General features: G+C 42.7%; 1 protein-coding gene and 1 non-coding gene across 2 annotated transcripts in view; one reads left to right on the plus strand and one right to left on the minus strand.

Annotated features, from left to right (window-relative positions):
• The first annotated feature begins 5,797 nt into the window (after positions 1-5,797).
• The window catches only part of ZNF398 (zinc finger protein 398), a 31,879-nt gene continuing 13,501 nt past the window's right edge, over positions 5,798-24,175 (plus strand). Inside the window, exons 1-2 of the mRNA XM_069461535.1 lie at positions 5,798-6,062; positions 9,768-10,163. Coding sequence (XP_069317636.1) covers positions 6,039-6,062; positions 9,768-10,163 — 420 coding nt within the window. The 5' untranslated portion in view covers positions 5,798-6,038. The remainder of the gene's footprint in view (positions 6,063-9,767; positions 10,164-24,175) is intronic.
• On the minus strand, positions 7,284-7,390 carry LOC138377661 (U6 spliceosomal RNA). Its single transcript, XR_011231827.1, has one exon. It is a non-coding gene; the product is annotated as a U6 spliceosomal RNA (small nuclear RNA).

Raw genomic sequence — 24,175 nt, forward strand, 5'->3', positions numbered from 1 at the left:
CTTTAGTGACTGGCTTTTCAAAAGTTTAATGCTTTTTTGATTCATCCACATAACAATGTGGATGTGTGTGTCACACTATTTTATTTAATTGTTGAATAGTGTAACGCTGGTGGCAGGCACCCCTCCCCTCCCTAATGGAAAAAAGAAGACCATGAGACCTGCCAAGGACAATGCCTGCAAGGCCCAGCTAAGTTGAAGGACGACCACACCTGGATGGTTACCCTGATAAGAGTCTTGGTTCCTGGAGTCCACACATACCAGCGGCCCCTCCTATTTCTCAATACCCGCCCTAAAACTGCAACAAAGAAATTCCTCACTCTTCGCGCCAAAATCTTCCCGCCAAAGAAACCCCCATTCCGCAACTCTAAAAACATATATAAGCCCACTCAAACTTCTGGGCAATGCGACTTCTTGGGGGTCTCTCTCTCCCTCCCTCCCTCCCCCCCCACCCGAGAATCTCGCCCGGGCCCCTCTCTTGGGACCCATTACCCTCACCCAGGAGTGCCCCAATAATGCCTCTTTATTTATCCCTTTCAACTCTGCTCGTCTTTCTTTCTCTGGCGCCGGCCAATCCAAAAAACCTTACATTTGGTGCCGAGACCCGGGAGGGTGGTTTGACTTTCGGCTGCACCGCCCCTCCCCTAGATTCCGGTCTTAAACCTTACAACTATTATTCCACACTATGGATGTACTGAAATGCATTTACCCATTAAAGGGTATTTGTAGTTTTTCCAAGTTTTGGCAATTCTGAATAGAGCTGCTATAAACATTTGTATACACGTTTTTGTGTGAACATAAAGTTTTATTTCTTTAGGGAAGATACCCAGGAGTGGGACTGCTGAGTCATATTGTGAATGTATATTTAATTTTATAAGGAATGGCCAAACTGTTTTTAAGAGTGACTGTACCATTATGCGTTCCCCTTCTGAATGCATAAGAGTTCTAGTTGCTCCACATCCTTGTAGCACTCGCTATTTTCAGGCATTTTTTTTTTTCTTTTTTTTAGAGATGGGGTCTCGCTCTTGCTCAGGCTGGTCTCGAACTCCTGAGCTCAAACGATCCGCCCACCTCGGCCTCCCAGAGTGCTAGGATTAACAGGCGTGAGCCACCGCGCCCAGCCTTCCCTAATTTCTAATGATATTGAAAATCTTTTTAAGTGCTAAACTGCCATCCCTTGGCAAAGTGGCTTTGTTTGTTTGTTTGAGACAAGAGTCTCACTCTGTTGCCTGGGCTAGAGTTCAGTGGCATCATCATAGCTCAGTGGACCCAGACTGGAGTGCAGTGACGTCATCATAGCTCGCTGCAACCTCAGACTCTGGGCCTAAAGCAATCTCCTGCCTTGGCCTCCCAGAGTGCTAGGATTATAGGCGTGAGCCACCACACCTGGCCAAAATGTTTGTGCTTGTCCTTTGCCCATTTAGTTTTTTTTCCCAGGTTGGTAAATACAGAATTTTTAATGAAAAGGTTAGGTTTTATTATAGAAAATTATTATAACATATACAGAATATAATAAGTCTCATCCATAACCCAGTTTGGGAACACTTTTGGATAAAATATTTGATATAGGATTGCTATTGAGTTTGAAGTAGGAGAGAGGGTTTCCTGTTTCAGCTCAGTCAACTATCCTAGTGGACAGTTCTCTGCTTTTGACACTTAAGACATTTTAAAGATAGTTCATTCACATGTTCTTTAGCAGCTGCACAGCATACCAATGTACCATAGTTTATTATTCATCTCATCCCTTACTAGACATTTGGGTTATAGTCTTTTTCTACTACAAATATTGCCTTAATAAATCTTGTACATGCAGACATATTTACAGAATATATTCCTAGAAGAGGAATTGCTGAATCAAAAGGTGTATATATTTATAACTGATACATTACCAAGTTGTTCAAAAGAGGTTATACCAAGGTACACCTCCACCAACTCTATTATACTCTTTTTTTTTTTTTTTTTTTTTTTTGAGACAGAGTCTCACTCTGTTGCCCAGGGCAGAGTGTCATGGCATCAGCCTAGCTCACAGCAACCTCAAACTCCTGGGCTCAAGCAATCCTCCTGCCTCAGCCTCCCGAGTAGCTGGGACTACAGGCATGCGCCACCATGCCCGGCTAATTTTTCTATATATATATTTTTAGCTGTCCATATAATTTCCTTCTATTTTTAGTAGAGATGGGACTCGCTCTTGCTCAGGCTGGTCTCAAACTCCTGAGCTCAAACAATCTTCCCACCTCAGCCTCCCAGAGTGGTAGGATTGCAGGCGTGAGCCACCGCACCCGGCCAACTCTATGATACTCTTAATGATCTTTCTGTACAATGTAAAGTTTATTTTCTCTAGTGGGAGGATTGCTTGAGGCCAGGGGTTTGAGACTAGCCTGAGTAACATAGTGAGACCACATCTCTACCAAAAATAGAAAAATTAGCCGGGCATGATGGCATATGCCTGTAGTCCCAGCTACTTGGGTGGTTGAAGCAGGAGGACGTCTTGAACCTAGGAGTTTGAGGTTGCCGTGAGCTATAATGATACCACTGCACTCTAGCCTGGGCAACAGAGTGAGATTCTGTCCCCCCAACAGAAAATAAAGTTTATTTTCTTAACTCTGAATTAGCACTTCTAAAAATACATTAGCTAGACTTTAGGTAATAGGTAAAAGAGTAACATGTAATAATGTATTATGTTAAAGACCCTTAGAGATAATGCTGATTGCAATAAACACATTAACAAAGCCTAGTTTAAGAAGTCAGGCATGCTGGGTGGGCACAGTGGCTCACAGGTGTGATCTCAGCACTTTGAGAGGCTAAGGGGGTAGGATGTCCTAAGACCAGGAGTTTGGGATTAGCCTGGGCAACACAGAAAGACCCTGTCTCTACCAAAAATTAAAAAAAAATTGCCAGGCGGGGTGGCCCATGCCAGTAGTCCCAGCTATTCCAGGGGCTGAGGCAGGAGCTCAGGAGTTCAAGGTTACAGGTGAGCTATGATAGTGCTATTATAATCCAGTGCCTGGTGACAGTGGGAGACTCTGTCTCTAAAAAAAAGAAAAAGAAAAAGAAGGCAGGAGGCAGGCATTTGAAAGTGGGTTTTTTTCTGATTGTTGAGTTTTGAGAGTTCTTAATATATTCTGGACGCAAGTCCTTTTTTGGGTATATGATTAGCAAATATTTTCTCCAGGTCTGTAGCTTGTGTTTTCACTCTCTTAATAGTGTCTTTTGGCTGGACGCGGTGGCTCATGCCTGTAATCCTAGCACTCTGGGAGGCCGAGGCAGGTGGATCACTCAAAGTCAAGAGTTTGTGACCAGCCTGAGCAAAAGCGAGACCCCGTCTCTACTAAAAATAGAAAGAAATTAGATGAAAAACTAAAAATATATATAGAAAAAATTAGCCGGGCATGGTGGCACATGCCTGTAGTCCCAGCTACTCGGGAAGCTCAGGCAGTAGGATTGCTTAAGCCCAGGAGTTTGACGTTGCTGTGAGCTAGGCTGACGCCTCAGCACTCTAGCCAGGGCAAAAGAGTGAGACTCTGTCTCCAAAAAAAAAAAAAAAAAATACTCTCAAGGCACATCAATTTATTCAGCAAGTTCTGACAAACAAACTGCTTTCTCTGCAAGCAGCCATTGGCTATTAGTAACTCTTGCTATGATGGTAATGTCTGGAAACTACAAAATTAAAGCCTTTTTGTATCAGCCTTTGAAAGATATCATGACTGCTATTCCATCTTGTTTAAGTATCTTGTAAATGTACATGGCAAGACAATCTAAGAGTATTTTTTACATCATACACGCTGCAAAGATCTTCCTTTGATTCCAGTCCAGGGAAGATGCTGAAATTAATGGGTAGGTTAAAGAAAGCTAAGATGTAGCTGGAAACTGCAATTATTTTGTTAACTCAAAAACCAATTAAATTCTTCCATTGTCACATTTCTTTAAGGGCAAACTTTAAGGACAATTTTTTCTCTGGTGATTTGGATTGCTGCAAGAGCAATTAGAAATTAAAAATTAAAAATATGAGTCAGGGCCGGGCGCGGTGGCTCACGCCTGTAATCCTAGCACTCTGGGAGGCCGAGGCGGGTGGATCGCTCGAGGTCAGGAGTTCGAGACCAGCCTGAGCAAGAGCGAGACCCCGTCTCTACTAAAAATAGAAAGAAATTATATGGAAAACTAAAAAATATATATACAAAAAAAAATTAGCCGGGCATGGTGGCACATGCCTGTAGTCCCAGCTACTCGGGAGGCTGAGGCAGGAGGATCGCCTGAGCCCAGGAGTCTGAGGTTGCTGTGAGCTAGGCTGACGCCACGGCACTCACTCTAGCCCGGGCAACAAAGTGAGACTCTGTCTCAAAAAAAAAAAAAAAAAAATATGAGTCAGTACAACAATCTTAAATCTACTTTTGAAGATATTGTGCCTCTTCTTTAAACAGTACATAAAACTTCAGTCAGTGAAATTGTTTCATGAAATGCTGTCACCATCTAAAAAAAAATTTTAAGGCCAGGAATTAAATAGGAGGAAAGACTTACCTTAATGAGTTCCTATTAGAGGAAGGAACATGTAATAAATTTGTGGTAATATTACCTATATTATACAGGTGGTGCCGGCCTTGCTGCTCCATTGAGCTTAGTTGAAAGTGTCTTATTCAGTAATGAAAATATCCCTGTTAAATAGCCCAATGAGGTCAAACTTTAAAATTTTAACTACTACATTTTAAATAATAAAATTATAAAACTGAATTTTCTTTCTTTCTTTTTTTTTTTTTTTTTGTTCTTCGCCGGGATTCATAAGGCTAAAAAAACCTGAATTTTCATTCCAAGGAAATTTGGATTTTTTTTTTCTCATAACTGGTCATATTCTGACTCAGAGAATGGCAATTTTAACTATCAAACATTCACCATTTGACCAAAATGTATATTCAGGTAGACCTCAAATTATATACTGCACACGTAGCTACAGTCTAAGAATAAATTAGCACGCTCAAGAGCTGTTGTCCCAACAGGATGATACTCATACTTTTGTGATTTACAGATATTTTTACCGTTCTGGACATTGACTTGATTCCTTTGTTGAAATACAGGTTTCGCAGGGGTTGACTCATGCATGCTTGAAATCAAGAGGGTGCTGGAAAACCAGGAGTATGTGGTATCTTACTGTAACACTCTCTTGACCTGAAACACTGAACCTCTACAGATGACACTTTCTTCTCGCCTTTCCATTAGTCCAGACCCAGTTAACCATAACTTCAAGCTTGACTAATGCTGCCCTCAAGAATTCCACGTCTAGACCAGGCCCCAGAGAGGCAATAATTTGAGCCGTAAGGGAGAGGTAGAGGAGTAGTAGGTCCCAACGCCGGCCACTGGGGATGTGAGCCGCTCCAGCTTGGCCGCCACTTTTATAATTTCTGCAAATGACGCATATCTTCTTCATCACTTATTTGTGCTTCTTGGTCACTCATTCTAACCCACAGGCTCACTTCTGCCGGGTGGTCCACTCTGCCCATCCAGCAGAAGTGCCTCCCTTCAGGCGGTGCCTGCTAATTGGGCCTCCCAGCACACGCCCTGCTTTGTAGCGGGCCCAAACTACCTTGTGTCGAGGCTGCTCGGGGGTGAGAAAAGAGAACACACGTGCGCTGGGTCCGCCAAGCCTCCGGGCACCGCAGCCGACCAGCCGCAGGGGCGGAGGGACCGCGGGCGGCGCTGGCCGCCAGGGCCGGCAGGGGGCGCGCTAGCCGGGGCGGGCGGGCGGCGCGAGCCTGCGGCGGGTCTAGGCCGGCGCCGTTCTGGGTGCACTCGCTGCCCACGGAACGCCAGAGGAGGGGTCGCTGCGGGCCGAGTGCTGCGGAGCTCGCCTCACCGCCCCAGCTCCACCCGGCCGGCAGTCCGCCCAGCGCCTCTGCTGTGTCCCGAAGCCCGACGGCCGCGCGAGCCGCGTCAGTGCGGGAAGGCAGGGCTGGGCCGGCGCCTCCTGCTGAGAGGACCGGGCGGTCGGGCCTGCGTGGTTCAGCGCTCGGCGACGGCGACTCTCCCCCGACCGGGCCGGACAGCGCAGGGCCATGGCCGAGGCAACCCCGGCTCCGGTAAGGGGGGCCCATGCGCGAGTGCTGTGAGCCCGGAAGGGTCTCCGCGACCCAGACCCCGAGGGAGAAAGGAGGGCCGGCAGGCCGTTAGGGAGCGGCCGACACAGGCGTCCTCATCCGGGGTCCCCGGGCCACGTCTCCTGTCGCCCCGGGCTTTGCGGCTGCAGCCTGCCGGGAGGGGCCCTAGCGGGTGGGTGTGAAACCTCCCACCCGGGGACGCCAGACTAGAGCGCGGGTCTGAGAGGACGCGCTGACCCCCTGCGTCCCGGGGATGAGGTCCAGGGACCCTCTTCCCCCGCAGTGGGAGCGTTTAAGCCAAGAGGGGTTGCCCCGCTTCGTGGCAGCCCACGACGGCCAGCCAGAAGCTGGGAAGTGGGGCTGGGTTGGTTTTGTAATCTGTCAGGCAGGCATTCTCCCAGCTGTGGGAGCTGTCACCAAATCCTCAGTGCGGCGACCCGGGCGCTGGCGGGGTGGAATTTAGGTGCATTAAGGCGTACTCTCGCCAGACTGCGTGACGAATGGCTCCCCAGTGCCGGGTGCCTGACGGCGCACGACACGCGGGAGGCCCTCCGCAAATATGTGCCGAATGAATGACTGGTGCGGACTCCGAGGGTGGGATCAGCGGTGGTGCGCGCGTCCATCCTTTTCAGCGAGTGTTTACGGAAGGCCCGCAAGGGGCTCAGCAGTGGCCAGTTGCCAGGGCGACCGTGATGTTGCTGCACACGACCATTTAGAATGCGGAGGAAACAGTCAAGTGAAAGACTGAAAGGCATTCCTTGGATTTGCCACCCGGGAAGCCTTTGGTCACCTCAAGGAGAGCCATTTTAGTGCTCAGGAGCCAGACTGGCCCACTGAGGAGGGACTGCACAGTGAGAAAAGGAAGAGGAGGAAAGAAAGAGCAGCAGCAGCGGGGTGGAATGGAGCAGGGGGTTGCCTTCTCTATTCTTGGACCTATTTTTCCTTTTTCCAATTTTATTTTGTAAGGTGGTAGAGCTGATCCTGTGTTTGTGCCAGCCCTGTCCAATAGAAATATAAGGGAAGCCATATACATAACTTTAAATTCTGTAGTAGCCATGTTTAAAAAGTAAAAAGAAGCCCGGTGCAGAGGTGAGCTCCTGTAGTCCTAGCTACTTGGGAGGCGGAAGGATTGCTTGAGCCCAGGAATTCCAGCCTGGGCAACACAGCCAGAACCTATTTCTTTTTTTTTTTTTTTTTTTCATATTTTTTTTTGAACGCTTCACGAATTTGCGTGTCATCCTTGCGCAGGGGCCATGCTAATCTTCTCTATATCGTTCCAATTTTAGTATATGTGCTGCCGAAGCGAGCACTTTTTTTTTTTTTTGAGACAGAGTCTCACTCTGTTGCCTGGGCTAGAGTGCTGTGGCGTCAGTCTAGCTCACAGCAACCTCAAACTCCTGGGCTTAAGCGATCCTACTGCCTCAGCCTCCCGAGTAGCTGGGACTACAGGCATGCGCCACCATGCCCGGCTAATATTTTATATATATATATTTTAGTTGTCCATATAATTTCTTTCTATTTTTAGTAGAGACGGGGGTCTCACTCTTGCTCAGGCTGGTCTCGAACTCCTGACCTCGAGCGATCCACCCGCCTCGGCCTCCCAGAGTGCTAGGATTACAGGCGTGCAGAACCTATTTCTTAAATAAAAGTTAGAGTAAAAAGAAATAGACGAAATTAATCTTAATGATGTTTTACTTAACCCAATATATGCAAAATATTATTTCAACATGTAGTCAACTTAAAAAATTATAATGAGATTTTACTTTTTTTATACTAAGTCTTCAAAATCTATGTAGTTTATATTCATAGCACATCTTAATTGAAATAACTACATGTCAGGTGCTCTAGGGTAGTGGCTACCATATTGAACAGTGCAAGTCAATCTTATGGAGAAGAATCAGGAGAGATTGACTTATTGATGGTAGAAAAAGAAAAAAATGATGTATCCAAAAAGGTGGAAGGGGTTGATATTCAGGGCATAAGTGGAGGGATTAGCTTCAAATGGGATGAAAAATTTTCCCTGGGGAAGGAAAGAAGAAAGCATGGCTTAAGTTATTAATACTATAAGTTCGAAGTAGGAAGGGGTATGAAGAAAGAAAAAGTTGAGAGAGTTTAGTTGTAATTAATTTTCTTCTCAAAGTATCCAGCCATGGCCTCTCCTAAGAGTGAGGGGGCTGCAATGGACAGGAGTCTAGTAGTAACTCTGAGCTCCCTGAGTCAGCAGTGGCACCATCACCTGGGAGCTCGCTAAAAATGCAGAATCTCAATTTTCCTCCCCGACTTACTGAATGAAAATCTGCATTTTAACAAGATGTCCAGGTGATTCTTATGCACATTAGTTTGAGAATCGCTGTGCTAATGGTTGAAGGAGCATGCTGAGGGTTTGTCTCAGCCACTTTATAGAATGGGAAAAGAAGCACGGAGGGCACCAGGCAATGTTGAGGTCCCCACCGAGCTTAGAGACCATTGGTATGTGGTGGCAGCAGTTTACCTGGTTGTGTGATTTCCTCTAGTCGGGCTTGCCAGACTGCTTACAGGAATGGAGGAGAACACTTGGACTGATTCAAGGCTGGAGGTTAGCTGAGCAGGTAAGGCAGAAAGACTTGCGTGAAGGTGGGGAGGGTGGCGAGTTGAAAGTGGCTGTAATGATCAACTGGAAAAGAAAGCAAAGCCAGGGATGGACAGATAGACCAGGAGCAAATGGAATGGCGAAAGGACCGGAGTTATTAATGGGATGGCAGACCAGAGGAAATGAGAATGAAGTTGTGACCAGAGAGTTGTTTATCAAGTTCATAGAGTTAGAAGGCTTTGTAGAGTTCATCCTAGTCCAACCTCCTATTTATTGTAGGAATTGCTTCCTTTTATACCATTCCTTGTTTCAAACTACATTCAGTGATGGAGCAACCTGTTATTTTCTTGGAAAGGTCTGGTTCAAAAATTATTTATTAGCCGGGTGTGGTGGCACATGCCTGTAATCCCAGTTACTCAGGAGGCTGAGGTGGAAAGATCTCTTGAGCCCAAGAGTTTGAGGCCAGCCTGGAGAACATAGCAACACCCCATCTCTAGGGGAAAAATATGTATTATAGTCCAAAGTTTGCCTGCCTGAAAATTTCCATATGTTGGTTCTAGTTCTGCCCTCTGGAATAAAACAATATAAGATTAAATAAGTCTGTTCTGCGTTCTGTTTTATAACCCTCAAATATTTGAAAACAACTGTCATGATTTCTCCAGATTCAAGATTCTCAGCTTATTCAATCATGACTGAGTGTTGTGGTTATGGTTTATAAACAGGGTGTGGGCAGGACCAGAGCATAAGTCTGTAAGGGATTTATCAGAGGGCACTGACTTGAGTGAAACCTGGAAAGGATCTTTGTGCACATTTGCCTTTTCCAAAGATAGAAGATGCAGCAGCAACCTGAGCCTCTGGGCCTTATGTCAGAGGAAATATACCAGACTAGTTCTCAAAGAGCCAATTTCATTCATTCACTGTCTTACCGAATCATCAAAGCAGTTCTCTTGGCTACTGATGCCAGTGAGCTCCAGAAAGATGAGGCATATGCAGCCAGTACTAAAATTATATTCATATTAATCTCAGCTAGACAGTTAAGCAATCCAATTAAGCAATAATTAGAAGTTAGGATTCCTTCTAACACTCAATGTCTTGTTCCATCTCTCCACTGCACACAGACTTCTGAATGGGACTCCGAGTGCCTTACATCCCTGCAGCCACTTCCTCTTCCTACGCCCCCAGCAGCAAATGAGGCACACCTGCAGACAGCAGCCATCTCCCTGTGGACAGTGGTGGCCGCCGTGCAGGCAATAGAGAGGAAGGTGGAGGTCCACAGCCGGCGACTCCTACACCTAGAAGGCCGGACAGGGACAGCAGAGAAGAAATTAGCCAGCTGTGAAAAGACAGTGACTGAACTTGGGAACCAGCTGGAAGGCAAGTGGGCCGTGCTGGGGACCCTGCTGCAGGAGTACGGGCTGCTGCAGAGGCGGCTGGAGAACTTGGAGAACCTGCTGCGCAACAGGAACTTTTGGATCCTGCGGCTGCCCCCGGGTGTTAAGGGAGATATCCCCAAGGTAATACCTTCACTTCTAAATGTAAAGTGGTACCTTAGGCCTTACACTAGTAGTGAGGGATAGTTTTGGTCAGTTACTTAGATATTTTATCTCCTTTTAAAATTTCTTAAAACGTCTTACTCTGAAGGATCCATGAAGGTGTTTTATGTTTATTGGGGAAGAATTTTGTGTTCAATTTAGTGCCCATTTAGAATGTCAAGCTTCAGATTGGAAAGTTCTTTCCAGACGAAACTTGGCTATCTGGTGTATGGGGTTTTTTTCTCTTTTGGTTTCTTCTACCCATTGCCCATGAGTCCCTTCTTTGTTAACCTGTCTGCCAGAATCTTGGTGAGGAAACTAAGCGAAATATCATATAAATTAGTTGATTTGGGCCGGGCGCGGTGGCTCACGCCTGTAATCCTAGCACTCTGGGAGGCCGAGGTGGGCGGATCGTTTGAGCTCAGGAGTTCGAGACCAGCCTGAGCAAGAGCGAGACCCCACCTCTACTAAAAATAGAAAGAAATTATATGGACAGCTAAATATATATATAGAAAAAATTAGCCGGGCATGGTGGTGCATGCCTGTAGTCCCAGCTACTCGGGAGGCTGAGACAGGAGGATCGCTTGAGCTCAGGAGTTTGAGGTTGCTGTGAGCTAGGCTGACGCCACGGCACTCACTCTAGCCTGGGCAACAGAGTGAGACTCTGTCTCAAAAAAAAAAAAAAAAATTAGTTGATTTGAATTTGTTGGCAATTCTGGTGAAAAAGTTACAGGGAGGACTCGGTAAGGGATGTACAGCCTAGTAGTTAATATCAGGGTTTGGGACTGAAGTAAATCCTGTCCTTTAACATCCTTTACAGAAGAAGTGTGCTGGGATGCTAGGGCCCTGTCCTTCTGGAGGAAATAGCTCATAAAACAAAAGGAAGTAAACATTGTTCTAAAACCATGGAAGACATCCTTGAGGCAGCTGATGTCCAAGCATGCCTGTTTATTTACTCATTCATTCAACAATCATTTCTCAAATACTTAACTATTTGCTTGAGCTATGCCCTAAGAGCATAGCGACCACATAAGCTACTCTGGAGCTTAAATTTTTGTGGGGAAAGAAAGATAATATAAACATACAAAAAATACATCTAAATTCTTTATAAAGTGCCATCTAGTGATCTACTTTCATTTGGATGTCAGAGAAGGTCTCCTAAAGGAGCAATATTTAAGCTGAGACTGAAAGATGATGGAGGATCCCACTGTCATAAGATCTGAGGAAGAGCTCTCCAGGCAGAAAGAATAGCTAATGCAAAGTGCCTGAGGCAGAAACAGATTTGGACCACTGAGGAAAAGGAAAAAAGCCGGTTAGTTGGTATGCGTGAGTGAATAGGAGCATGACTGGAGAAATGGGTGAAGGATCAGATCATTTAGGTCAGTGTTTTTCAGCCCTGTCTGTACATAAGAATCACCTGGTTGGCTTTTTTTTTTTCCCCAGTGTATTCTGGGGGTGCAAATGTTTAGGTTACATATATTGCCTTTGCCCTGTGATGGGCTTTTAAAATTTTGATAGGCATCACAGCTACAGATTCTGACTTAACAGGTCTAGGGTGGAACATAAGCATGAATCATTTTTAAAGCTCCATACATGATTCTAATACGTGACTAGGGTTGTGAACCACTGATGTAGGGCATTTAAGACTCAGAAAAGGAATTTGAATTTTTAGCTTACATGCAATGAGAAGAAATTGGAGGGTTTTAGGCAGGGGAATTATATTTGGTTTATATGTGAAAGAATCACTTTGGCTGCTTTGTGGAGATTGGATCATGGGGGCAAGAACAGAAGCAGGGGGGAAATAAAGAGGCAGCTGTAATAGGAGTGACGAGAGTGGCTCAGACAAGGGTACAGCAGTGGAGATGGAGAGAAGTGGACAGATGTAGGATGTTTTGATGGTAGAGTTGACGACAGGACTTACTAGTGGGAATTAGGAAATGAGGAATTAAGAACAACAACAATAATAAATTTACTGTGTGGTAATTTAGTTAGAACTTACTGTTCTAGGTGCTTTACTTATTTTAAGGCATATAATTGTCATAAGAACCCTAACTTGCCTGGGATCATATAGTTACTTAAAATAAATGAGCCGTGTTTGAACCCAGTTGGCTCCAAAGCATACGCTCTTAACCACCTGTGTTTACTGACTCAGGCTTTTGGCTTGAGGAACTGGATAGATGGTGCTGGCATTTCCTCCAGGGGAATACCTTGGGGAAGTGTGGTGTAAGGGTAGAATGTCCAGGTGTGAGCTAGTGCACACGGGTTTTGAGAAAGATTTCTCCAGACAACGATTAGGATAGAAAGAAGAAGTTTATTTTACTTTTCCCAGGCAGAAAAGGGCCAACACAGAAGCAAAGGAGGTAGAGAATGTTGGCAGAGAGAATCAGCTATTCAGGCTTTTTTTTTTTTTAGGGGGTGAAGAAGGTTTATAGCTGCAGCCAAATTAACAGAGCGCTGTGAACTGCTGCATCTGCTCCTTTCTTCTTGGCAGCCAGATGATAACAGAAGGGGCAGCAGGATGTCCAAGTCCAAGAGTTGGCTCTCCTGCCTTTCCTTGGAGAAGGAATTATCGCAGGAGATGTGACTCTGCCCTCGAGGAGATATGGCTGAGGCCTGAAGCCTGCACCCTGCTGTTCACTCAGGAACTATTGTAAAAACAGATCCTCAAAAGCAATTTTAAAAGAGAAAAGGTTTACATCTCTTTTCCGTCTGTTCAGCTCTTTTCAGTGGTTGTACAAAACAGAACTCCTACAGTGTGCCTGTTAGTGACAGGATGCATACGATTGATCTTTAACTGTTGCTAGGAAATAGTGGGATTAGATATTTTCTTGTTAAGTTTTTCAAGGCTGCCCCTTTCATGTGGACTTAGCGATGGAGAATGAGGAGTTCTCCTTTGGCTGTGTTAGGTTTGAGATGCCTGTGATACATTCAGGAGAGATATTAAGTCGACTCTGAAGTTCAAGAGCAGAGGGAAATATTTGGGAGTCATTGACAGAGAGATGGTATCGTAAGTCATGGGACTGGAAGGCATTATCTGGAGAGAAAGTGGAAAAGCAAGAGAAAGAGTCCAAGGATCAAGCTCCAGGGTAGGAGGGATCAGCAGAGGAGACTAAGAAGGAGAGGCCCATGAGGTAGGGAAAAAAACAAACAGGAAAGGTTTGGTGTCACGGGGCCAAGGAGAAAAGAGCAGCTCAAGGAGAGAGTTTAGGTTAAATATGTTACTGAGAGGGTCTAGAAAGGTGAGGATGGTGAATATGATTTGGCAACATAGACATCACTGATGACCTTGACAAGAATTGTTTTCCTGGAGTGGTGGGGATAGAAGGCTGAGCAGAGCAGGTGGAAGAGAGAGTGATGATAAACAACTGTTTCAGGTTTTCTGAGGGGGCAGAGGATGAGGAAGTAGCTGGGAGGGATACTGGAGTCAGCTTCTGATAGAGAACCTGTTCCCTGGTGTGGTTGTTTTGTTTTTTTTTTTTGTTTTGAGACAGAGTCTCACTCTGTTGCCCAGGCTAGAGTGCTGTGGCATCAGCCTAACTCACAGCAACCTCAAACTCCTGTTCTTAAGCAATCCTTCTGCTTCAGCCTCCCAAGTAGCTGGGACTATAGGCATGCGCCACCATGCCCGGCTAATTTTTTTCTATATATAAATATATATATATATATATATATATATATATATATAATTTTAGCTGTCCAGATCATTTCTTTCTATTTTTAGTAGAGACGGGGTCTCGCTCTTGCTCAGGCTGGTCTCGATCTCCTGACCTTGAGCGATCCTCCCGCCTTGGCCTCCCAGAGTGCTAGGATTATAGGTGTGAGCCACCACGCCCGGCCCCTTGGTGTGTTTTATTTCTGTATCTGGAGCCCTTCCATACGTTCTTTGGGATAATTTAAATTTTGTATTTATATGTCCAAAAATGAATAAGTAAATAAATTTCTTATTATAAGAAAATCAGCAAAGTTAAGTTAAAGTTATTGTCTTACCTGGATAAGTGGATAACATTTAAATTCTCCATCTTAGACTCCAAAAATCATATATGTTGTGATTTCTCTTAAAGATTTCTTAATGAGATTAAAATGCATTTTAATTCTAGTCAAAATGTATTGAAGATTGACTGAATTGAAATATGGGAAATAAACTTTTATGTCCTTGACCTTATTTTTCAGCCGTTACATTTGAATGCCAAGTTTCAGGTCCAAGATAATTTTTCCCTCAAAAAAACATTTTTTTAAAATTTTGAGATGAGGTCTCACTATGTTGCTCAGGCTGGTCACAAACTCCTCCTCAAGCAATCCTCCCTCCTTGGCCTCCCGAAGTGCTAGAATTATAGGCCTGAGCCACTGAACCCAGCCTATGAGATCAGCTTTTTTAGCTTCTATATATGAGTGAAAACATACAGTGTTTAGCTGTCTGTGCCTGGCTTATTTCATTAACCATGATATCCTTCAGATTCGTCCATGTTACTGTGAATGGCAGGATTTTATTTATTTAAATAGTATTCCATTGTGTATATGTACCATACTTTTTTTATCCATTCATCTGTTGGACACATAGGTTTATTCTGTATTTTGGCTATTGTGAATAGTGCTGCTATAAACATGGAAGTACAGATATCTCTTCAAAATACTGATTTCCTTTCCTTTGGTTATATATCCAGTAGTGGGATTGCTGGAACCTATGGTAGTTCTATTTTTAGTTTTTTTAAGGAAACTCCATACTATTTTCCATAAAGGCTGTATTGATTTATATTCCCACCAACAGTATATCGGAGTTTCCCTTTGTCTGCATCCTCAACAGCATTTGTTATTTTTTGTCTTTTTAATGATGACTATTTTAACTGGGGTGAGATGATACCTCATCGTGGTTTTGATTTGCATTGTCTTGATGATTAGTGATGTTGAGCATTTTTTCATATGCTTGTTGGCCATTTGTATGTCATCTTTTGAGAAATGTCTATTTGCCCATTTTTTAATTGGGTGGTTTTTTTGCTGTTGAGTTGAGTTTCTTGTATATTCTGGGTGTTAATCCCTTGTTGGATGAATAGTTTGCAAATGTTTTCTCCCATTCTTCAGGTTGTCTCTTCACTTGTTGATTGTTTCCTTTGCTGTGCAGAAGCTTTTTAGTTTGATATAATCTCATTTGTCTGTTTTTGCTAATTTTTATTTTAATAATTATATATTTAATTTTTAAGAATATTTATTTTCTGCTTTTTAATTAAAAAAATTTTTTTCCCCCATGATATGTATAGCAGGATTTTTTCCTTTTTTTTTTTTTTTTTAAGAGGCAGTGTCTCACTCTATCACCCCAGCTGGAGTATAGGGGTATATTCATAGCTCACTCCAGCCTCAAACTCCTGGTCTCAAGCAATTGTCCTGCCTCAACTTCCTGAGTAGCTGGGACTACAGGTGCATGCCACCATGCCTGGCTATCTTTAAAAAAAATTTTTTTTATAGAGATGGGAGTCTCACTGTGTTTCCCAGGCTGGACTTGAACTCCTGGCCACAAGTGATCTTCCAGCCTTAGCTTCCTGAGTTGTTGGGATTACCAGCATGAGCCATCGCACCCAGCTGCTCCTTTTGCAAAGCAGCCTGAATTCTCTCTGGATGCATTATCTGTTTGAATTTTGCTAAGAGTATGTATTAGGGGTTTGTTTGATTTTTAGTTTTTTTTTTTCCCCTCTAGTATCATTTGTAGTGTTTATTCATGTTAGTTTTCTTCCAATATCGTGTAATCCTTGGTTGGTTGTTCACATTCACAAGTGAAGAATTAGATTGATTAATAGTTAATTATGGGAAGCTGGCATATGTCCTCTGCCACTATACAGGCCTGTTTAACCAAATGATCTTTCCTTTTTGGGAGAGGGCTATCTCCATAGGTGCTCATTATAGGTGGGCTTTATGTTAAGGTGCCTGGCAAGGAGCATATAGGCAGTGCAGGGACCACCCAGAGGCTAGAAGGAGTAAGATGGTACTCTAAGTTGTCACCATTGCTGGGATTCCATCCTGTCTCCAGCAGGTGGTTAAATTTCTTTAGAGATGAAGTTCCTGTTTCAGTTTAGAGTAAGTGCCACTGCTACCTCACTCTGCCAGGGCCGATGGGAGAGGCCTGTTATTCTAAGGATAGGCCTTTAAACTGCAGTTTATAACCACTTTTTACTCCTGCTCTGCCAGCTTTGAGCTCGGAATTTCTGTGGATTTCTTGGCTTCAGTCCTCTCCTGTGCATAGGCAGAGATGCAGCTTCCTCACCCTATTTTAGACCTCAGCATACTCTCATCCTCTGTCTTCCAAACTCTGATCTGGTGGTGGCCTCTCCTCATTCTTTGTACTGTTATGGTTATAGTCTCCCCTGATCTTATTTATAATGGAATTTGGAGGTGGGAAGGAAAGTAAATGTGTATTTAATTTCAAGTTTTGAACTGGAAGCCCATCCTGGTCCTTTATTTTTGTCACTATTTTATCATATGAATTTTTGTTGTAAGCTACTACAGATCTTTTTTGTAGTGAAGTTAGATAAAAATAAACCCTTTATTGAGTTTACAAATTTACACTACTCAGCCTGATTTTTAGGTGCTGAGCAAGATGTAAAGATGAATAATTTATGGTTCTAGCCTGCAAGGAACAAAATTTTTAATTGGGGACACAAATGAAGGAATTAGGGAAAATAATCACTTAATAGTATTGTATAGACCTTAGAATCTTAAAGTATATGTTAAATTTATGAAGGTATGTCAAAATCTATAAAATACCAGTAAGTTGTGATCTGATAAAATAAGTTAATATCCGGTGCAAACCACACAGAGTCTGGAAACTGGATTGGAGAATAAGAAAGTATTTACTCAGCTTTGTGCAAGTTTGTCTTAGTTTTTTAGAATAAAGTTTCTCTAGAGTAAACAGCAATTTATCTGTCATCTGCAAGAAGGCATGGATATTGCTAAGAACAGCCAGGTCCCCTGCTCTGATTCTATAAACATCAAATAACCGCAATACCATAACTTTGTTTCCTGAGCAGATCAGCCTGGGTGTCAGGCCAGGTGTAGCTCTAATAAAAATTAAAATTACATTCATCCTTAATTATTAAATTGTCTCTTGTCAGGTTGAATCTCCAAGGCCTGGATACCTCTGAGCGAACTGACAGCACTGGGTTTCTAAAGTGGAGGCCCAGTCCCTGGAGTAACTGGGGTGCAGGTCACTGACACAGCCAGCCATCTGCCTCTGCTGCAGAAGGTGGGGACCTCAGACGATGAGGGCCACCAGAATGACACTCAGGGTTACTCAAAGTTGGGTCAAGACACTCAAGTGCCATTGTCCCCACCACAATGTCCTCAGCTAAGAGATAGGGGCAGCTCATTTTACAATCCAGGCATGTAATTTAGATAAGGGGCTGGACCCACACAGAATTATAAAGACACTAGAGCAAAAGCATTAGTAGATGGAAACAAGAGTTTAATCAAGTCCCTCTTCTTCCATGAAGCCTTTCCTGTATCATTTTTTTAAAATTTCATAATCAAGTGTCAAGCAATTTTTTTTTTTTTTTCAGTATTAGTGAGTAATTGGAAAGTGGCTACTCTGGATGAGGCTCTCTGAAGAGCTGGAGGATTTTTTTTTTTTTTTTTTTTGAGACAGGGTCTTGCTCAGGCTGGAGTGCAGTAGCATGATCATAGCTCACTGCAGCCTCAAACTCCTGGGCTCAAGTGACCTTCCTGCCTCAGCCTCCCCAGTACCTGGGACTACAGGCTCATGCCACCATGCTGGGCTAATTTTTCTATTTTTTTATAGAAACAGGGTCTTGCTGTGTTGCCCAATCTGGTGTTGAAATCCTGGCCTCAAGCATTCCTCCTACCTCAGCCTCTCAAAGTGATGGGATTCCAGGCATGAACTGCCTTTCCTGTTTCAGACAACACTGAGCTCCCTATTCTGTGAACACCCATTATACTTGTTCATTCAGCCGTCATTTGGTGAGCGCCTGCATGCGCTCAGAGTTGTGGTGTCTGGGTAGGATTAGCCTTCCCAAAGCCTCCCATCCTGTGGACTCTCCCTTGATGGTCTTGTCCACCACTCCCTTCCCACTGCAGCTGTGGTCAGGTCCTCACTGGCTCTTGCTTGGTCTCACTCAAAAGCCTTCTGACATATTCTACCACCCCTTGCCCCAGCAACAAAAACCATGATATAATTTTTATTAGATTGGTATTCCCAAGTCACAGCTAGAATCACATTACTCTTTTGCTCAGAATTCTTCAGCTCCCCGTTGCCAACTGAATAATATCCAAGCTCCTTTAGCCTGACCCAACCATAATGCCCACTATCTTTCTGACACCCCACTCTTCAGCCAAATTTGATAAATTGCTGTTTGTACACGCCCCATAACGTTTCCTATGTTGGTCATGTTACCTCCGTTTAGAATGTCTTTCTTCCCAATTTTAAAGGGCCAGTTCATAGTTGCCCCTCATAAAGGCTTCCCCAACGTCCCACATCTAAAATAATTGTTCTCTGAATTCTTGCAGACTTTTAGCCTCACTTATCTGAAGACATGTACTATTCTACCTTGTATTAGATTCCCTCAGCAGCCTGTAAGTCCAAGAGCAAGATCTCTGATTTATCCTTGTATCCCTCCATTGAACTGTGCACATGATAGGTACGCAAATATTTTTTTCTATCAAAGAGGTTCTTAAAGTGTGTTCCACAGACCTTGAGGTGTCCACAAAGACAAAATTATTTTTATAATGATGTCAAGACATTATTTACCTTTTTTTCTAGCTTCATGTTTAGGTGAGGCAAGCTTTTCTTCATATACTTCAACCCAAATAATTTTATCTATAACAATAGGTAAAATACCGAAACAGGTATGAGAATCCAGCTGTTTTCTTTTTAGCCAGACATTAAAGAGATTTGCAAAAATGTAAAACAATGCCACTAATTTTTTTGCTTTGCAAAATATTTCCTATGAAAAATAACTGTTAATATGTTTTTTAATTAATGCATACTTCTTTAAAGTCCTGTTTTTCTAATATGGTAAATTTTTTTTTTTTTTTGATACAGAGTCTTGCTCTTTTGCCCTTGCTAGAGTGCCGTGGCATCAGCCTAGCTCACAGCAACCTCAAACTCTTGGGCTTAAGCAATCCTTCTGCCTCAGCCTCCCGAGTAGCTGGGACTACCTACAGGCATGCGCCACTATGCCCGGCTAATTTTTTCTATATATATTTTTAGTTGTCTAGATAATTTCTTTCTGTTTTTTAGTAGAGACAGGGTCTGGCTCTTGCTCAGGTTGGTGTCAAACTCCTGACCTCAAGTGATCCTCCCGCCTCAGCCTCCCAAAGTGCTACAAGCTGAACCACCGCGTCCAGCCTCTGTTCTCACTTTCTGGAACTCTTACTGGTTAGATGTTGAGCCTCCTAGATCAAATGTTTGCCTTTAGTTTTTTTTCCTCTCATCTTTTTTTCATCTGTCTTTTCTGTATTCTGAGAGATTATCCTGACTTTATCCTGCAATCCACTTATCGAAAATTTTAATCTTGAAAAAAAAGTACGTGTATACATACATATATATATATGTATAGTCATGCATCACTTAACGGGGATACATTCTGAAAAATGTGTTGTTAGGCAATTTTGTCATTGTGCAAACATCATAGTGTACTTACACAAACCTAGATGGCATAGTTTATTACACACCTAGGCTGTATGGTATAGTCTATTTCTCCTAGGCTACAAACCTGTGCAGCATGTTACTATCCTGAATACTATAGGCAATTGTAACACAATGCTAAGTATTTGTGTATATAAACATATCTAAATAGAGAAAAGGTACAGTAAAATTATGATATAAAAGATCAAAAATGGTACACTTGTATAGGGTACTTATGAATGGAGCTTGTAGGACTGGAAGTCTCTCAGGGTGAGTCAGTGAGTGGTGAGTGAATGTGAAGGCCTGGGACATTACTGTACTCTACCGTAGACTTTATAAACACTGTGCATTTAGGCTACACTAAATTTATTGAAAATATTTTTCTTTCTCCAGTAAAAAATTAACCTTAATTACTGTAACTTTTTAATTTAAAATTTTTTTTTAACTTTTCGACTGTTTTATAACAACACTTACCTTAAAACACGAACACATTATACAGCTATACAAAAATATTTTATTTAAATTCTTATTCTATAAGCTTTTTCCTACTTTTATTTTATTTTTAACTTTTTAAACTTTATTGTGAGCCGAGCACAGTGGCTCGCACCTGTAATCCTAGCTACTCAGGGGACTGAGACAGGAGGATTGTTTGCTAGGAGCTCAAGACCAGCCTGGATGGTGCAGTGAGACCCTGTCTTAAGAACAATAACAAAAAAACCCCAAAATTTTATTGTTAAAAACTTAAAAACAAATGCACACGTTAGCCTAGGACCTACACAGGGTCCGGATAATCAGTATCACTGTCTTCTACCTTCGTATCATCCCACTGGAAAGTCTTCAGGGGCAATAACATGCATGGAGTTGTCATCTCTTATAATAACAATGCCTTCTTCTGGAATAACCTCTTGAAGGACCTGCCCCAAGCTGTTTTACAATTAATTTTTTTTAATAAGTGGGAGTACATTTCAATAATAATAAAAATTGCAGTAAATATATAAACCAGTAACATATTATCGTTATCAGGTATTATGTACCATACATAATTGTATGTGCAATACTTTTATGTTACTGGCAGTACAGTAGGTTTGTTTACACCAGCATCACCACAAACGTGAGTAATACACTAGGACATCACTAGGCAATAGGAATTTTTCAGCTGCATTATAATCTTATAACACAAACGCATTGTACCATTATAAAAATTTTCTTTATTGATATCCTTATTCAATATGCTTTTTGCTATTTTTAGATTTTTTTTTTTAACTTCTTAAACTTTATGATGAGCTGAGTACTATGGTACACACCTGTAATCCCAGCTACTCAGGAGGCTGAGGCGGGAGGATTGCTTGAGGCCAGGAGTTCCAGACCAGCCTGGATGTTTTAGTGAGACCCTGTCTCAAAAACAAAACAAAACAAAACGAACTTTATTAAAAACTAAGACACAAATGCACACATTAGCCTAGGCCTACATACAGTCCAGATAATCAATATTATATTAATATCTGTGGTATATGCAGTCTGTCCTTGACCCCAATGTTGTTATGCTATGAATGCCTGTATATTAGTTACAAGGAGACTCTTCTCTCATTGTCCTTTTTCCATGGCATCCTGTTTTTTATTTTATGGGTGTATTAGCCATAAATATGGGTGCATCTCACATATTTATGGATATAGTAATTAGATAAGTTTTTTTTTCTCTTTAAATTCTGTTTCCTAATTATTTCTTTTTTTTTTTTTTTAAGGTCATTTTTCCCCCTCCTTTTATTTTAGCTTTTCATGTTCATATCACAGGCTTTCTTTTTTTTTTTTTTTTTTTTTTTCAGTTGGAATCATTTTTAATATTAAATACAAAAAGTGAGCACTGTTTTTTTTTGTTATTTTTTTTTTTTTTAAATACAGGTCTAATAGCCAAAATGTGCAGAGGAAATGAGCTCCTCCTCTGTCCTCCACAGTCCCCATCCTGTGGCTGAAGCTGCAGCTGGCCTTCCTCCTCTCCAGCATGTATAGGGATTCATAGTGGCCGCTTTACACTACAGTTGTAATGTGTTCTGCCTGTTTCATATTGTGTGCATGTCCCTCCCTGACACTGCCATTCTTTAAAAGAAAAAAAAAATGTCGTTAATGGTCAGGGATACATCCCTCCCACTGGCATCAGTTCCTACCCCACAATGGGATAGTGAGATCTTGCAGTTAGGAGCAGTTCAGTGAAAGGGGTGAGTGGCCAGAGCTGGAATAACCACTTGCATGGTTGCACTCTGGTATCAGAGTGAGGACAGAAGAAATAAGTCAGAATAGCGTGGAGGGCACAGTTGCAAGCTGACAGACTTTCTGTGAGACAATGTGGGGAGAATCTCCCCACCCCCAGGTTTAGACAGATCAATGTGCCAAAGTTAAAAAAAAAAAAAAAAATCCAAGTAATAGCAGTTCAGATACTACTGAATTTCAAATTTCTCCCACCAAGACAGCTCAAATATAGCAGAAACAATCTAGATCTTCCCAGGAAGTGAAGGTAGAGCCCCTGGCATTCCTCCGGACAGCCCTGTGTTAGGCCCTAGAAGTATCTGCCGCTGCTGCAGTTGCTGCTGTTGCTCCATTTGCAACTTCTCAGTCTCAAAGACAACAGGAAGAACCAGGATCATAAAGGAAGTGGTCCCAATCCACAAGGCTGCTCTGGAAAACCTGTACATTTTTTGAGCCACAAAGAGGGAGAGATCAAAAGTGGCTCCGGCCGCGGACCGGACCCTCTCCGGGAACATCTCCGTCAGACCCCAGAGTCTCTCCGACAAGGTCTCATCTAGCTGTCGTGGAAGAGGAGCAGGTCTTGGCAGAAGCAGCGGCATTCACTCCTGGCCCCACTTCGGCCCACAGGCTTTCTCTAAATGGTCATTGATACTTAATAGTTCATATTTAAGAGTAAAACTGTAATGCCAGCACTTTGGGAGACAGAGGTGGGAGGATCACTTCAGTCCAGGAGTTCGAGACCAGCCTGGGTAACACAGCAAGACCTTGTCTCTACAAAAAGAGTTTTTTAAAAGTTTAGAAAAATTAACACTGTAGAAAGCTGCCAGGTGGGAGGAGAAAGAGCCAGCCATTATAGTAACTAAACTCCAGAATGAGGGCAGCTTTATATTAGGTGATAGTGTTCATACTGGGTACTTTGATTTTCACAGATAATTCTTGTATTTCTTTAAAGAACTTTCCCAATTTTGCCTAGCTTTAGACCAATCAGTACTAAGAAGTGGGAAGAATTCTTTTTTGCATATGGCCATTCCCTACCTGAAACCTTGACTCCAACTAGGCGGAATACACAGTTTGTCCTCTGAATGCACGCTTCAGTTTTTCTTGCTGAAATGTTTTTTTCATTCCTCTTAGTACTAGCCAAAGCCCCATCTCTTTTAGAGTCATCCCAGCCCCATCATAGTTCTGTTTCTAAAATGTTCGTGCCATTAATTTGCATATAGTCATCTGCCCCTTTTGGGCAGAAAGAATATTTTGATAATCTTTGGTGCTTAGCAAAAACCTTATACATACTGGAGACTCAGAATGTTTTGTTATGTGGAGTAAATACTGTTGCATTTGTACCTTTGTAACTGGTAGGCACTTAGTAAAGATTTATTGAATGAGGGGGTTAAGGGGAGTGGGCAGTAGGCTGAGGTGTAGTGTCTTGGCCCTGCACCCTTGAGGAAGCCCATTCACGGAGGAGGAGATGGGCTTTTCTCCAACGCTGCCCTCTCTGCCTTTGGAGCTCTACCAGAGACCTTACGTTTTCCCAGGGTCGGAAGCCTAAGGGGCCCCTTTGGTACCTCACCCCACCTCCACCTTGCTACATTGTGAACATATTTCTCAAATCAGAATTTGATCACCAAAAAGACGAATTTGTACATGTTTTATAAGAAAACTTAAAATATGAATTAGAGATTGCAGTACTGGGCAAAGATGAACTACATAGCCAGTTGCTTAGTGTTGATCCCACAAGAGACAGCAAATGAGTGGAGGTACTTGTTTAAGAAAGTCCATTTCTTTCAGAAATTAAAATATTCAGAGGCTGAAGTAGCAAAATTTAAGGGCTGAAAAAGAATTCTGGTGCTCAGGTAGAAAATGTCAAAAAAATACAAGTGTGGCAGCTGGCTGAGATACAGGCCACAGTCAGATCCCTGGAGGCTGAAAAAGTCAGCTAAACTATAGGCCAAATGCTTGGCAAAAGAGCTACAATCAAGCAAAGAACAAAATACAAAATGAAAAATCTGACTTGAAACAGTAAATCAGTAGTTTTCAGATTCAAGTGACCTAACTTGCAGAGTCAGAGAGTGACTTGCACAATTCAAACAAAATGCTCAAGGAAATGATGGAGAAGTTAAAACAGGAACGC

Source organism: Eulemur rufifrons, chromosome 29 (assembly GCF_041146395.1).
Source record: "Eulemur rufifrons isolate Redbay chromosome 29, OSU_ERuf_1, whole genome shotgun sequence".
Lineage (NCBI taxonomy): Eukaryota > Metazoa > Chordata > Mammalia > Primates > Lemuridae > Eulemur > Eulemur rufifrons.